Genomic DNA, 16373 nt, shown 5'->3' with positions numbered 1-16373 from the left:
GCATGTATCTGCATTTCATCTGATATTATATTGCGTTATTCCTGAATTCATTCGCGTTAGCTTATAGGATACAGCGTCAACACAGTAACGCAGTCCTCTTCACGGAGAGTCTTGTTTGAATTGCCATACCAACCCGGAAATGACGGCAGGGGACCGACAGGAACGAATTACACAGCCTTCGCCCAGGGAAATGACGCTGATGAATGTCGCTCGGGTGGCTGAATGTCTGTGTGGCCCTCCCTAGCGCCTTGTAGATATTCGTCTGCGCCGATGCGGTGCTAGAACCTAATGCCGGTCTATTGGCCATTCAGCCTGTGAACCCAAGGACAGCCCGGTTTCCAGTTGGCACACAGCAGACAAGTCCCGAAACTGGGAGCCACGGCACCTAATCTGCTGCAGATTTACGCTGCAGGCTGCTGGTGGGCGGATCTGGTGCATTGCCTACCTTAAGTATCCAGTTAGAAGCACATCGATTCCTTCTAGATTCCGTCAAACCCAAACGCACACACTATACGGGGAGGAAATGTTTCTCGGTGTTACGAGGTGCTGTATCGTAGGTGGCGTTATTCAAAGCTCTCTGCAGGACCGTTTGTTCTTGGGCCAGACGAGCATTGGCCACCGCTTAAAGATTCTATCCATCCACGGATACCATGCACCTGCAACTTTGTCCCTGCAATTCTTAGATATATCCTAATCCGTAATCCCAATTCCATATCAATGGCCAAGCAACTGAGTCCGGGCGTTCAACCTAGAACGTAATGCATCACTTGAAAACAATTCAGTCTCATCGTCGCCAAGGGAAGCCGGTAAATTTATTAGGCGTCGGGTGAGTATTTCGGCGTATGGAACCAACTGACGTGTTTCGGATTCGGCTGGCTGAGTGCGCGACAGCCTGGCCACCAGCTTCATCAGCTTTCGCTAGTAGTCCGATCCAATGCCTGTCAGGCTGGAGACGGTTGGAGCTTCGCCCCACGCGGACAAGCCGCAATCCAATCCTCCTGCCTGAGTAATCCCTGCCCCATTTGCTACTAGAAATATACTTGAGCTGTGATTTCTGTGGAAACCTGATAGTACCGCCGACCTGTTTCCTCCACCTTCGTCATTCGACTTTCCCGCTGCGTGCGCTGCCATTCTAGCAATCCAAGCCTCGCGTGGGTTGTTGTTTGAAAAAAAGAAACGTTTTACGGCTTCGAGGGTTGACAGCTGCGTCGCTGCCTCTGTCCGCACCGCCGAACTGCGGTACTAGCCTGGCAGCCAAGCACCTAACCTGTTTGCCAACCTACGTAATACGAATAGTCGTCAGCATCCCGTCGAGAGAAAACCGGCGCCTTTTGCCGCACTCGTGCGCCGATCGACCATCCTGCGCTTATTCACTCTCCTCTGACCACCAGCCTCTGGCATCTCGACTGGTGCCGCCATTGTAATCGGAGAATGAGGTTGACGTCTCGGGGTTGCTGAAGCACTGGTCAAAGCGATGGACGGCTCCTATGGAAACATCTACCCGGCGGGCAGGTCAATGTAGGTGAACGAAGCCAGACTGGGCTGGCCTCCTCCCCGGAATCAAGGAAGCAGCGCAAGTGTCTGACTTGTGCTCTTTACAGGTCCCCAGGCGCTCCGTCTTCGAGTGGTGACCAGTACAAGGTGAATGTAAGTCGCCAGAAGACGAGGAAATGGGCCGAGTTCAAACCCGCAAACTACGACGGCGACGAGTGGGGCGACGAGTACAACGACGGGCCGAGCGAGCCTTCGGCGCCGCCCCCGAAGCCCCTTGGCCCTCGCCAACCCTCGGCGGCTCCAGCGACGAGGCAGTTCCAGCCTGCTTCAGCTCCGCCTCTGCATATCCCAGGTCAACAATCCCAATCTCCTTGGCAGACGCATCCAGACCCGTCGTCGCCGTTCCTCTCGGGTGTACAGCCGATTGGAGGGGCACCGGAGCGAAAAGCAACAGGGCCGCTGCCCGAAAGCGCTGCGACGGGGTCTAGCGTATACTCGACCGGGCCAACCTATGGTAGGTCTGTCGCATCGCCCATCACGTCGCCTGGATCGAGGCAAATGTCGCCCGCTCCTACCGGTGCCGGACCTGTCCCCACCCGATTTCCGCCTCGGAAGAGCAGCATGGGGGCGTACGATGCGCCAGATCCAAGCGAAGTGATGAGGCAGCCTCGATCTGGCTCGCGTCCTGGCTCGAGCCACAACAAGCCGTGGGTTGAAGGACGATCTGCATCTCCCTCTTCTGGCAAGCCCCTGGCGTCACCCCTAGCGTCGCCCGTGTCGCCTACTAGGCTTATCCGGCCGGCCGATATTTATCGACGGATGGGGGAGGAAAAGGAGAAGCAGAGACGTTCGCTGGAATCTGGACGACCAAGCCTGGACAGCGCCACGGCTCGCAGCGGCGAGAATGGGGATCCTGGTTTGGAGTCGCGACAGGAAGGAGCAGACCAGAGAGGGCGAGTCGGTGCTGGGGTTGGTTCTGGTGGCGGTGCCGCTGCTGGTGCTGAGGAAGGTGCGGACGTGAACCGCAGCTTGAGGCCAGCTTTGGCCCCGGTTGCAGAACGCAAGAGCGAGTATGGTATTGAGGGGCTTCTTGCCAGTTACGCGTCCGACGAGCCCAGCGTGGAGCCTGACTCTTTGGCGCAAACCCAAACTCAATCTCCAAGCACGCCCAAGGCTACAGCTGCTGCCGCTGCTGGTACTAGGCCGGCAACTGCGACCCAAGTGCTGCAAGCACCAACCGAGCAATCTGCAAGTTCGACTAGCCCCATGCTGCCCGAGTTCTCTCGCATCTCCGACTTTGGCGACGACTTCTTTTCGCCTCCCGGCTCCAGCCAACAGACCTTGCTGCCCCCACCAACATCAACGTCCCACTCCACGGTCCCGCCTCTCTACCTTCAATCCCATAATTCGACCGAGGAGCCTATATCCTCGCTCCTCGTTGCTGAAGACCTAAACAGACCGCCACTCACGCCCCCCACTCCCACCCCGCAAAACATGGGCTTTCATGTGTCGGGTGGCCAGACCGAGCATTCGGAGCAGCTGGAGCAATCGGAGCCGTCAGGTTTCCTTGAGCAGTCAGGCTACTTTGAGCAATCAGAAAATTCGCAGTCGCACTCGCAGCAAACCGAGCCTGACGCCCAGGAGCCGGCACGAGATTTCAGCATTACTGCAGAGCCCGACGCAGCGCTGCAATCGGCACCAGAGGCTTCAACTTCTGCAAAATCGTCCAACGAGCCCGACCAGCCTACTGCGTCTTTGTCTCAGGCGAACCAGTCAAGTGCAGGGCAGTGGGCTCTGGAGGCTTCCCACGAGTCCGTCTCCCCTGCAGCAGTGCCGCCTGACGCTGGGTTGGGTGCCGATGACAAACAAGCCTTGAGGCCGCGTCTGCCAGGAAACTGGGTTACTGAAACGTTGGAAACCCCCAGCGAGGCGCCTACTCCAGCCGCCCTTCCCGAAGATCTACCTCACAGGGCTGTAGAATCTAGAGACGCATCACCAGTGACGAAAGCTGTCAACAATGCCGCCGAATCTCCGTCAGAACCTGCAGAGTCTCGAGATCCAGAGTTATACGGATTGAGCGAGGCTGTGAAAAAGTCTGCCAGCAGACAAGCATCGGCCCGGCGCCCAGTAAATAAGGAATCCCCAAGTTCCGGCTCGCCAGTTGTACCCGCTCCGCTGCGAACTGCAAGCCCAGCTTTGAGTACCTCGACAGAACTGGCACCCGACCATGATGGATTAGAGACACAGGGTGGCGATGGTTCCTATTCCTCTCCCAAAGACATGCAGCTTGTCCAGCCAGCAACCCCTCCAGATCTCACTGCTGCCACTTCCCCTGCCTCTGAAATCACGCCCACGGCGCCGCTGAAACCGCGCCGAGACCAAACTGTAGAAACGGTTGATTTTGTGCAGCCTTCTCAGTTTTCAGTCCCGTCGACGCTGGACGCTAGCAGCAGTTCTCCCGTCAAGGAAAGCGACGTGCTGAGAGAGGAGATCATCAAATCGCTAAGTCCTCTGCAGGCGTCCGACGACTTCAAGTCAATCGCTGGAGGACCCACTGCAGTCTATCAGGCAGCTGCAGGACCTACGCGAGAAAGCAGCTATCTCGGCGATGTTTATGGCGACTACTGGGCTTCCCCCGATGAAAAGCACGATCCACTCCCTGTCGAGGCTGCAAAGATATTTGGCAAGATAGAAGCTGCTGAGCCCGAGCCTCCTTTGGCCGAGGCTCCCATAAAGCCGCCTGCCGTGCCTCAGTCGTTGGACAAACCAGCTGCAAGTCCAGCGCCCATAAAGACACCTGTCGATACACCTGTTGAGGCACCTGTTGAGGCACCCGTCGAGGCACCTGTAGAGACACATGTCGAGGCATCTGTCGAGGCACATGTCAAGACGCCTATAGAGACACCTATCGAGACACCTATCGAGACACCTGTTGAGATACCTGTTGAGAAGGGCATACTTCTCAGAGAACGTCGCCAGGCCGAAATTCGGCCGGGAGACGTGCGCAGGCAGTTTTCATGGGAAGCCAATTTGGAAAATGCAAAGACCGCGAGTCCAGAGTCGCTAACACCTGAATCTCAGGCCGAAAAGGAGACAGTCGGTCCAGATTCACGAGTTGGCAATGCACCAGTGTTCCTTGCGGAGCTTGAGGGATCTGGTTCAGAAACGAATCTGCCTCGCAATATAGAACCGGCAGAGCTAGGCAACGGCCATTTGTCTCCAACCGGAACCGACTCGGCTCCTGTGTCGAACAAGGCGCCTGGCAGTGGGATCTCGCACCAAGTATCCGAGGCGAGCACTATGGCGCCCAGATCAAACCTAGACATCCCACTGGAGCCACCTTCGCCACTTTCGGTGGTCTCTAACCGAGCTAGCCAACGCCAGGAAATGCAAACCCTGTCGGTCTCGGAAGAAAAGATACCCGCGCAAGAGTTATCAGGCCTTCCATCTTTATTTTCTCCGCTGGGATCTTCTCCCGCCCTTGCATTGGGTGCAGAACTGCAGCCGACTCGGAGCCCGGCCCCTCCGGCCCCTCCGGCGAAGGACCTCGTCAGTATTGTTCCCTTCCGGCAGATTATGGAGATGCAAGCGGCGTCTGAGCGCATCAAGTATTTCAACGAGACGAGAGCGCAGTTTGCTTCGATTGAGACGGGGCTGGGTGACTGGCTGCTGGAGCTCAGGTCAAAATATCCCGAGCATGCAGGAGCAACTTGGTCGTTCCGGACGGCATTGGCAGGCCCCAACGGACCACCGAACTGGCAGCAAGGATCGCAGATACCAGGCCAAGCAACGGTGCCTTCGCCCTACTTCCAGCAACACGCTAACAACTCTATCTCGACGGGTCTCGCTGAAGGCGGGAGACCAGCCAACACTATTCCAATGCTTCCTCAATCGGCACAACACGGCCCGGGCGGGTTTGGGCTCTCGGGAAACCAGGTTGGCACCAAGAGCAAGGGGCTGTTGCTCGCCGCGGGGAAGGCCGGCAAGGGCTTGCTCAGCAAGGGAAAGAACAAGTTGAAGGGAACTGGCGACAAGGTATTTTCCAACCCATAAACTCCTTTGTACCTTGACATGACGATACGCTCTTTCGATATGGCCGGGCCGGGACTGCGTGGTGGAACACATTGGGAATTCTAATTGATATTCGACTGTGTTTTTTCTTTCCTTTCTTTTCTTGTTTCTTCTTCTGTATCGGACAACTTGCGATGAGCACAGTTTTCTGTAGACTGCGGGCTGTTGGGGGTTGTTTTCTTTCACATCCATGTTGTTAATGTTTGGAGGGCAGGCTCAGCAACGAGCCAAGCCCCTCCTGGTCTTGTAAACTGGACTGTAGGGAGGGTCTTGAGGGCAATGTATGTGAGGAATGGGACGGAAATCGATGAATCAAACAAAGACTTCTCTCTCCCTTTGAAGAATATAGCCGCGTGTCTCGGGAGGTGATGGGTGGTCGGTGGTCGGGTCTCTCATCAATGATCAAGGTGGCAGTTCCTGGCCGGCCGTTCGCGTGCACAGGCGGCACTCCACAGGCCCCGCTTCTAATCAGGCCGCGGAGATGGACAGCCCTGTCAGGTCTGCTGTTGTTGGTTTCGGCGATCATCTGGTCAAGCTGAAGTGGCAGCACGGTCCCTGGCGGAATCCACCTTATTAGGGCCACACAGCTCACCGTCAAGGTCAAGGCTGCTGTCCGCTGTATGCATTGTCGCTAATTCTATAATGAATTTGCAGGACAACGAGATCAAGCCTTTCAGCGAGGTGGCATTACCCCCACCCGGTGCCGCAGCGGCCCAGCCCGGAGATCACAGCGAGGGCGGGCTGCCAGAGGCGGCGAACAAGGTAAAGAGTAAGCGTAGATCGTCATGGGGATTCTGGCGGGGAGACGAGAAGGCAGAGAGGGCGGAGAGGGTGATACAGGATCGACAACAAGCCCCCAAATCCAAGTCGTCAGCCCAGCAGGCGGCAGCAAATGCGCCGCTACCACCCCTGCCCCGTGCTGCGGGGGCTGGGCCAGCTGGGCGAGCTGGGCGAGACCACCCGGCCGCCCACCAGGCTGGAGCTCGTGGTGCCGGTGCTGGTTCTGCTGCGGGTGGCTCGCTTGGCCTTGACCAGGACCACCACGACCAGGGTCGCCTCCCCCAATTTGAAGGTTCCGGTGCCCAGAAAAGTTGGACCGTGAATCCTGCACTCGCAGCTCTCCGGCTTCCCTCACCGGCGCGCCTCTCTCCCATCAGCCTCTCGCCCTCTCACGCCAGGCACCCGTCTCCGTCGCCATCTCCGTTCCGGTCACCGCCTCCCCAACCTCCGCCCAAGGCTGCCGGTGAAGAGCCAGCGCGAGGTGGTGATAGTGATAGAGACAGGGGTGGTAGCCCTGTTAATTACACGGGAATCCTCCGCGGCAGCCCTCGAGCCGAACTAGTTATAGTGTCGCCCGGCTCCGGCAGCAGCTCCAAACAACGGCCTCCTCCCCCAGCTCCGCACGAGCCAGACGCAGAACCAAAGACCGAGCCAGAGCCAGAGCCAGAGCCAGAGCTCGCGCAACAGCTGCCCTTCCTTGCCGTACCGCGTCCCATCAGTAAACAGCAGCCGTCGTGGGATCGATTCAGGGGCTCGCCCTTGGTAGAGGAGGAGGACTTTGACTGGGACAGAGACCGAGGAAGCAGGCTGGTCGCGCGCGACAGTAGAGGTTGCCAGCAGGACGGCGTTGACGAACATCGTGGCGACAGCAGTGCGCGCGCAACAATAATAGCAGTAGCAGCAGAAGCAGCACCCCCAAGCCCAGAGTCAACAATAGACGGGACCCCCACAAAGGATGCAATTGGCAGCGACAGCCCCGACGACATTGACGACGAAGGCTGCATCCACATCAGCGACCAGGAAGACCACCGAAAAGACGACGACGACGACAAACCCGGCGACAAGGACGTTAATAACGACACGGGCGGCGGCGTTGGGGGTATAACAGTCTCGACGCAGCAGCTTAGTCAATCTAGCATAGTAGCAGCAGCAGCACCAATACCAACAGCAGCCGCACCCGATCAAAGCGTTGCGTCTCAATTCCAAGCGTCGGCGCAGCCGCGGCCTCCTCCTAGCCCAGCTGCTCCCATGGCAGCTTACGCCCAGAACCCCAACCTTTCAGCCCGCAATTTCGCGCAGCACCAGCAACAACAATCATATCTGCAGCAGCAGCACCAGCAACAAGGCCTCGCGCAACACCAGGGAGGAGCTGCACCCGAGGCCAATGTGCCGCAGCGCCATCCCTCCTTTATAGGGCTTCCGCCCATCCGCCGCGCATCGACTTTTGGATCGCTGCTGCCCCTGTCGCCCGAAGGATTCCTTCTTTCGTCCGATTCCATCAACAGCAACGGCAACGGCAACGGCAACAGTTCCGACGCCAACCCTCGCAGCCCGCCCCAGGGATCTGCTGCGCCGCCCGCAAATTCTTCCCTCTCCTCAATGGCGACAAACCACATGATGGGCGGCGTCGGCGCCCACCCCCAGTTCCTGTCCAGCTCGCCCCCGCCCCAGGGCCAGTATGCCCAGAACATCTACCGCCCGACACAGACACAGGCGCAGGGACAGCCACAGGTGCAGATGCAGCAGGGCGGCTTTCAACAGCGCGGTCCCGGGGCCGGCTTTCAGACGTCGGGCATGCAGGCGCAAGGCGGTTATGCATCAGGGCAGATGGCTTCTCCTATGCAGCAGCAACTACACCAGCAACAGCTGCAGCTGCAACAGCAGCAGCTGCTTCTGCAACAACAACGGGGGTACGCAGGAGCAACCACAGGTCCGCCCCCACCCCCGCCCTCGATGAACGGGGCGCCGCTTCAAACGGCTCCCGGCCCACAGTTCATGGGCATGGGCATGGGCTCCGGCATGGGCTCCGGCCGACCCGTCATGATGCCTCCGCACATGGTCTCGAACCAGCTCCAGAGGCTGCCGACCCAGGGCGGCTGGAACTTGCAGGAGTCGCATCTGTCCGAACCGCTGCAGACGTCGAACCGCCATCGGCCCTCGCCCAGCAATTCGTCGTCGCAGCCCTACTTTGGCATTGATAAGGAGACTGGCATTCCTATATCTGGCGGCTTCTCGCCCACGCGCCAGACACCCCAAGATGGCCGTCATCCGATGCTCCAAAAGGACGTCCCGCCACTCCCCCATCAGCAGCAGCAAGGCCCCCCCGGTCAACGCCTTCTCGGGGATCCCCTCTCGCGGACCCAGACCAATGACCTGTCGGCGCCAGGCGCCATGCCCGGTGCCGAAGAAGCGCGGAACAGACGCAACTCAGGCATCTTCTCTGGCCTCCGGGACAAGCTCACGGGCGGTGGCTCGTCCGAGGGACGGAGCGATTCCCTCACTGGTCCGCCGCGGTTCCAGACCGTCCCGGGCGATGCCGTGTCAGAGACGAGCGTCATGACCCAAGACACGACGGGCCAGAAGAAGCAGCGGACACCGTGGTTCAGCTCGCGCAGCGCCATGCAAGGCTTGGACAATGCGCCCCCCCACAGCAACGAGAGCACCATCGTCCACGGCCGCCCCGGCACGCCACCGCCGCCGAGCGATCCGATGCCGCCCCCGTCGCAGTTCATGTTCCCGCCCCTCGAGAAGAAGCGGACCGGCCTCTTCGGGCTGGGCGGCGGTGGCTCGGGCGGCTCGCACCAGCTGAAATCGTCCAAGGCCGAAATTCCCAGGGTGTCGACGTCGAGCAGCATCCCCGCCGACCCGCTGCCGGCTGGGAGCGTTGGCGGGCCGCCCAAGAAGCGCTTCTCGGCTCTCAAGGACATGCTCCCCCGGTCGGCCAAGCAGGACGGCCCCAAGAACTTCGGAAACGCTTACTCGACCAAGACGCCGGCCCAGGGCCAGGCACCCACCCTGCCTCCTCCCATCAGCCTGGGGCTCCAGCAGCCGGGCTTCATGAACTCGCCTCCGTCCGTGCTGAGCCGCGAGCGGAGCGGGAGCATCCCCGGCTCTCGGTCCACCACGCCTAACCCGCCCGCGTCCGCGCCTGCGCCTGCGCCCGCGTCTTCGGGTGCTGCAGGGCCTGTTGGGCCTCCCGGGTCTCCTGGGACGTCTGGCCCGTCTGTGCAGCCCGGACAGACTGGGCTGTCTGGACCTTCTGGACCGTCTGAGCAGTCGGGGCCATCTGGGTTGTTTGGACCGCTTGGACAACCTGGGCCATCTGGGCAGTCTGTGCCATCTGGAGCGCCTGGCCCATCTGGATTATTTGGACCGCTTGGGCAATCTGGACCGCCTGGCCAATCTGGACAGTCCGGACCGTCGCCGCCACCTGGACCGTACGGGCCTCCTAGACTTAGTCCCCAGGCGCAACAATCCGGCTTCGCACAACAGGGAACCCTCTCGCAGCAGGGCGGCCAGTCCCCGCAGCCCGGCTCCTTGCAACAGGCCAACATTCCCCAGCAGACCGGCTTCCTGCAGCAGGGTAGCTTCTCGCAGCGAAGTGGTTCTCCCCCGCAGGGCAGCTCTCCTCAGCAAGGTAGCTCACCACAACAGGGTGTCTCCCCCCAGCAGGGCCCCTCTACTCAGCAAGGCCTCTCCCCTCAACAAGGCCTCTCCCCTCAACAAGGCAACCTGTCTCAGCAACCCAGCTTCGGCCAGAAGAGCAATCCACCTGAGCAGTTCGGCTTCCCCCAGAAAGGTGCCTCGCCTGAGCAACCCGGCTTCCCCCAGCAGAACAACTCGTCCCAGCCAGGCAGCTTCCCACAACAGGGAAGATTGTACCAGCAACCTAGCTTGTCTCAGCAACCCAGCTCGTCCCAACAGTCCAGCGTGACCCAGTACCCCAGCTTTTCGCAGCTAGATGGTACATCACAGCCAGGCAGCTTATCCCAGCAGACCAGCTTCTCGCAACAAGGAAGCCTCTCGCAGCAAGGAAGCCTGTCGCAGCAGAGCACCTTTGCACAGAAGGCCACATTGGGCGAGTATGATAAACACAGAAAGCCTAGTGGCGGTTTCTTGAGCCTTTTCAAGTCGAAGAACCAGGGCCCTCCCCCACAGGCAGCGTCAGCCATGGGTCAAGGACGACCTCCTGTCCAGCAACTTGGGAGAGGAATGTCACCATCATTCCCTCCCGGCCAAGGTCAGTTCCAAGGACAGACGCCTCTCGGTCCAGACGGAAAGCCGCTTGGCGGCCCAAGTCAGTACCTCCAACCTAGCCAGCCGATGCCGCCGCCGCAGTTTATGCAACAAGGGCCTCCAGGTCAACAACAGGCGCAAAATCAAATACCAGGGGGTCAGGCCATGCTACATATACGGCGCCCATCTCAGGAGTCCGGCCAAAACCAAGGACAGCAGCAAGTAAACGGGCACTTTGCAGGTGAGCAGCAACAACACGAGGCCCAGCGGCGGCTGCAACTGCAACAGCAGCAGCAACAGCCGCTGCTAGTTTCCGGGGCCCCGGTCCAGCCACCGCCGACTTCGCCTCTTCCGCAGTTGCCCCAAAGCCGATATGCCCCCCAGCATGAGCCGATAAAGGAAAACGATGCGCCGTCTCTCGGCACCGAGTCGCCGCAGGTTGGCTCCCCTGTTTCGCTAAGATCCCAGCCGGCTACTCTGTCGCCCACCGAGCCCAACCGCCCCCAGAATGCCTCTCCAGTCGGTTTCAGGATGCCCGCGCCCGCGCCCGCGCCCGCTCGACAGCCAAGCCCTACTCAGGGGTTACAGTCGGCCTTTTCCACCTTACAGGCACCCACTCCATCGACCTCTGGCCAGCTACCGGTGCGAAAACCGGTACAGGCTACTGGGAGACCGTCTGGTGATCAGCTCAGACCACATCCTCCTAGCTCCGAAGGGGGACAGCTGCGGCAGAGCTCAGGGTCGATTGAATCTCAGGGCCATAGCAGCACCCTCTTTACTCTGCCTATCCAGGGCGTCGAGTCGGACCACGGGCGCATAGTGGCGACTCCGTCGACTCCTCATGCCCAGAGCGCCCACCCCAGCATTGATCACATCCAGGACACGCCAGACCGCGCCCAGCCTGGTCCTGGTCCACAGCAGCCCTCGGTAGAAAACGGCACGGCTCAGCCGGCCCCTTCTCGTACCCCGACCCCTCAGCAGTCTAGCTTCTCGCAGCGTCCGGCCAGCCAGCAGTCGAGCCAGTTCCCCAATCGTCTCGGCGGTGGCCAGCAAGGCGGGCAGCCTGGGCCCGGTCAGGGCTTCCCGCCCGGGCAGCCGCGCCCGGGACAGCAGCAGTTTGGCTTCGGCGATCCTCGCCAGAATCCCATGGGAATTAGTGCACCGCCCAAGGAGAAGGAGCAAAGTACCATTTCGAAGCTGTTCAAGGGGACTAAGCCTGTGGGGCCGGGATACTCGGCCCCCGAGAAGCCCGAGAAGGAAAAGAAGTCCGGCTTCAGGAGCGCCTTCAAGAGGGGCCACAAGCCGTCCGATTCAAGCTCGGCGCCCCCGTTCCCTCAGGGCCAGGGCCAGTTTATGCAAGGACAGCCGTCGCGGATTGCCCAGCAGGGCTCTCCGCAACCGGCGCAGCTGCAACCGCAGATGGGCCCGGGTCCCGGCGCGGGTTTCCAGCAGGCTGGTCCCGCGAACCAACCCCCGCCTCAGAGTCTGCAGCAGCAGCCGCAGCCGCAGCCGCCTGTCCAGTTTGGACAGCCTGGCCAGCCGTTCCGTGCACAGGGACCATTGGGACAGCAAGGACCACAGGGACCACAGGGACCACAGGGACTACAAGGACCACAGGGACAACAAGTGCAGCAGGGACAACAAGTGCAGCAGGATCATCAGCCGCAAGCATTTCAAGGGCAACAAGCCCCCCGTACAGGCCGCCCGCTTGTAGAGCCGCAATATGCTCAGGTTCCAATCCCCCGCGGCTATGGATATGTGCATGGCGAGGGGCGAGTGGCACCCGCGCCAGCTCCCTTCTATGTCGGTCAAGGACAGAACGCAATGCCCTATGGCTACCCGGCTGGCCAGTTTGGCCCTCAAGGACAGCAGCCGCCGCAGTGGCCACAGAATGGTGCCACTGGTCCTGGCGGTCCAATACCTGGTCAGCAAATGATGTACCAGCGACCTGACCCGGCCATCGAGCCTGCTTCAGCTACACAGACTTCCCACTCGGGCAGCCTACATGCACCCAGCCCAGCCCCGCAGGCTCAGGCACAGTCTCAGACACAACCGCCAGTCCAAGCTGCCCCCCCCTCTCTAACATCGGCTTTTTCACCCCAGCAAGCGCAAGCGCCCCCGCGGCAACAGCCGGCAAACGAACAGGTCTTCGTCCGGGCGCCTTCTTCGGCTGATCGGCTGCCTCAGCAGGCGCAACCTCCTCTGGCACCGACCAACTTCGGAGCCTCAGAGAATCTGCCCAAGTCTTCTGGCCCAGCGCTCACCCTCCAGGCAACCCAGGGCGCATACTCAGTGTCACGATCCCCAGGTCACAGCGCGCAGTCCAGCGTGTCGGGCTCCCGGCCAGAACCCGCCCGGCTCACCACGACGTTAAGCCAGGACAGGAATATCTCGCCAACACCTCAGCTCCGGTATCCAGGACAGCCACCTGCCGATTTTGGTTCGGCGCGCAATCCGGCAATCTCAAACCCGCCGAGCCCGTCGCAGACCCGGGGACTAGGCCCAGGACAACAACAAGGCCAGCTACAGAGCAACCTAGGCCTAGTTCCTCAACGCCAGCCGAGCGCCGTCAGCCAAATCTCAACACAGCCCGGTGGAGCCTCGCCGCCTCAGGGCTCAGAGGTCGTCGCCTCACCCATCTCGCACGCCAGCCTCACCGGGCAGTCTCCCATCACGGCCCCAAGCCCGCACGTGACGCCCGAGAGAACCGTCAGCCCCGAGCCCCCGGCCCAACAGCAAGCCGGCCCCAAGCCCAGCATTCTTGTTCAAGACTACCGAAGGGCCGTAAGCCCGGAGCCGCCGTCCCAGCTGCTCGCCCCTCCCAACTCGGGCCTAGAGCAACGACTGCTCCAGCGCGTCGACGAGGACAACATCTACGACGCCACCCCGCGCCACTCGGTCCAGCCTCCTCTTCCCCTGCAGCAGTTACGCCGCGACGATATCCCCAGCCAGATCAACAGTTTCGGCCGCAGAGCCCCGCCCGGCAGCACTGCCGAGCCCAAGACGGCCGGTCTGTCCCACGACGTGGTCGGGGCCAGGTCTAGCAGGGAGACAAACAACCACAAGCCGAGCGAGAACATAATTATCTCAGCGGCCGACGACGCGGCCGCGCGGCCGCCCATCTCGCCGGCATCGTCGGGTCCGCAAGATAACGACCGGGAGACGGCTTTTGCCCGCGGCGGCGAGAACGGCATCATCATGCCATCATCGTCGTCTCGGGAGGCTGAACAACAACAACAGCAGCAGCAGCAGCAGCCCCCGCAGAAATCAACGCTCGTCGACTTTGTCGAAGAGGCCAAGCGCAAGGCCCTCCTCCGCGAGCAGGAGGAGAAGATCCCCGTCTTCCCCACCGAGCCCGACATGGACTTCGCCGCCGCCGCCGCTGCCAAGAAGAAGGAGCAGGAGGAGCTGCCGCAGATGACGGCCACGAGCTATCCCGGGCAGGAGTGGAACCCTTACGGGGACGGGCTCGAGGAGTGGGAATAGAAGTGTTCATTGTCGTTAACTTCCTTTTTTTTACTTTGTCGGTTCTTATTGTTTCTCTTGTTTGGTCTGCCGTCTTGTGGTGTGCTGTGCTGTGTATTGGTGAGGCTGAGGTTGCTTGATACCCGCCGGGAATAATTAATGCATGCATTGTGTTGTATTGCTCTCTTGCAAGAAAGAAAAGCAAGCAAGCAAGCGGGCCTGTTGATATTGGTTTTGATTTCTGGTTTCTACTACTACTACCCCTTTTTTTCGATTTGGATAGGTACCTATGACGGGTGGGGAAGAAAATTCTTTTTATTTGTTTTTACTTTTTCCTCTTTTTTTGCTCAAATATCGGCTTGTCTCTTTCGTAACCGCAACCGCAACTACCTTACACGTATAAATAACAACCAAAAAGTTAGGATCTATATTCTCAGCAACCGTTTTGATTCTTGTTTTGCTTTGGTTTCTTTTCTACCTACCTACATATGGGTAAGACTCTTAACAAGTTGACAGCGACTATTATCTCTACTAAGTACCTAGGTAACCTAGCCTTTGTTTTACTTCCCGTGAACCGAGAACAATCGCCGGTACCCATTAATACTACAAAGCCGCCTCGATGCCGAACGCCCAAGGCCACTCCATATATTACCGTGTATTATATCGATATGCTATACCGGCACCCCCACCATCGTCGAGCTCGCCCACCCGCCCGAAAACCTCTCTGTACGTTAACTGCTCTTGAGTCCCAGGACAGTGTTTCGACCAATATGGAGAATAGCCATGACATTCCGGGGTTTGGCGGTCCCGTGAACATGGGCAGGCAGGAGGACACTCTACTCCTAGTTGTGATGGTCCTGGATGAGTACCGACGACAGGTTCGGGGCCGATTCTTTTTCCGAGTGCTCCTGGGTGGTTGCCGGCGAGATTTGGGTAGCGGGTTTATTCTCAACGTCCTGGGGCCTGATTGATTGTCCTGGTTGATTGCCGACGACCGGATCGGGGCAGATTCGTTTTCCATGTGCTGCTGGGAGTTGCCGGCGAGATTTGGGGAGCAGGTTCGTTCTCAAGGTCCTGAGTGCCGGTTTGATTGTCCTGGTTGATTGCCGACGACAAGCTCAGGGCAGATTCATTCCCCAAGTCCTCGGTGCCCGGTTGATTGTCCTGAATGATTACCGACGACGGCTGCGAAGAACCATCTTCATCACCCACATCCCGCATATCTGACCCCAAAATTGACGCTACCTCAACAAGACGCTGCATGACATTGGCGGCCGAGAAGGCCCACGGCCGTGCCGATGAGGATCTTGAAGACCGTGAAGAAGGCTGGGAACATGGGCTGTATGCTGTGGACGTCGTACAGGAGAGTGGCGAGCTCCCAGACATCACTCTCGGTCGAGGGCAGGTAGCCGAAGCAGAGCTCTGGGGGGAACGAATCGATGGGCACTCCCAGGCCCGAGGGCGGGCGGTCTGCGAAGAGAGCCTCGCCGAAGTCGGTGATACGGACGTTTGCAAGCAAAGAGAAGTCCAAGCCTGAAAACCTGGCAAGCTCGATGAGGACCTTCGGGGGGTGTGGCGAGCGCGAGCGCGAGCCGTCGGGCTGCTTGTGCCACCGGAGCTTCTTGAACCTGGTGGGGCCTAAGACCTGGAACAAGCGAGCTAGAGACAGACTGAATTTCCTCTAGAAGCTCAAAGACAACATTTCCAGTAGTAAGATCTGCGGTTGATTAAATATGATTAATTATTACCTAGCATGATTTAGAGCGGTTGAAAGATAGAGCACGAAAACTTACCGCCGTGGTAGATTCCGTGGCCATGGAGGAACGAAATGGCGCTGGCAATCTGGCAGCACATCTTGTATCGCGTCGGACCCGACAGTGCCTTCATAACATCGCACACGTCGTTTCGAAGGGCTGGCCTGAGGACTGGGAAAACGAGACAGTGGTGCTCGCCGATGTTGAATGGGGTGAAAACCGCCGGGAACATATTTGTTAACATATTCGGCTTCAATAGGGGCAGGCAGGTTTCGAACCATTTCCCACGTTGGAAGGGGATAGACGGGCGTCTGCGCTAGTCAGACGGGCGAGGTGGTGTATGCTATGGCTGGATTTGGGAAAAAGGGTACTGAAACCGTCAAGGTCGAAGAGGAGACCGATGAGGTAATGTTCACTGTTATGCTGCCGCCTCCGTATACGCCTGGAAGCGCAGTTGTAACCTAACTCTTGGTAGGTTGTACTAAAACTGGGGTTGTTGCGACCTTTCCATTGAACGAGATGCAGCTTGGAGAGATGAGGGTGATAAGGCGGGCGCCCTCGTCTGATCAGCGG

General features: G+C 59.4%; 2 protein-coding genes across 2 annotated transcripts; one reads left to right on the top strand and one right to left on the bottom strand.

Annotated features, from left to right (window-relative positions):
• Window positions 1-12405: 12405 nt before the first annotated feature.
• On the top strand, window positions 12406-14067 carry B0T26DRAFT_751302 (uncharacterized protein; the record flags this gene model as incomplete). Its single annotated transcript, XM_060445360.1, has 1 exon — window positions 12406-14067. One exon carries the CDS (start codon window positions 12406-12408, stop codon window positions 14065-14067), a length of 1662 nt encoding a protein of 553 aa, XP_060296015.1.
• A 1336-nt stretch (window positions 14068-15403) lies between these two features.
• On the bottom strand, window positions 15404-15999 carry B0T26DRAFT_621831 (uncharacterized protein; the record flags this gene model as incomplete). The annotated part of the gene is made up of 2 exons (XM_060436085.1): window positions 15404-15725; window positions 15836-15999. Coding segments are annotated over 2 exons (486 nt in total), but the record flags the coding sequence as incomplete, so codon positions are not given.
• Window positions 16000-16373: the final 374 nt, after the last annotated feature.

Source organism: Lasiosphaeria miniovina (genome assembly GCF_030549165.1).
Source record: "Lasiosphaeria miniovina strain SMH2392-1A chromosome Unknown B0T26scaffold_4, whole genome shotgun sequence".
Taxonomy (NCBI): Eukaryota; Fungi; Ascomycota; class Sordariomycetes; order Sordariales; family Lasiosphaeriaceae; genus Lasiosphaeria; species Lasiosphaeria miniovina.
The sequence above is the reverse complement of the archived record's forward strand: the minus strand, read 5'-3'. Positions and strand labels throughout refer to the sequence as shown.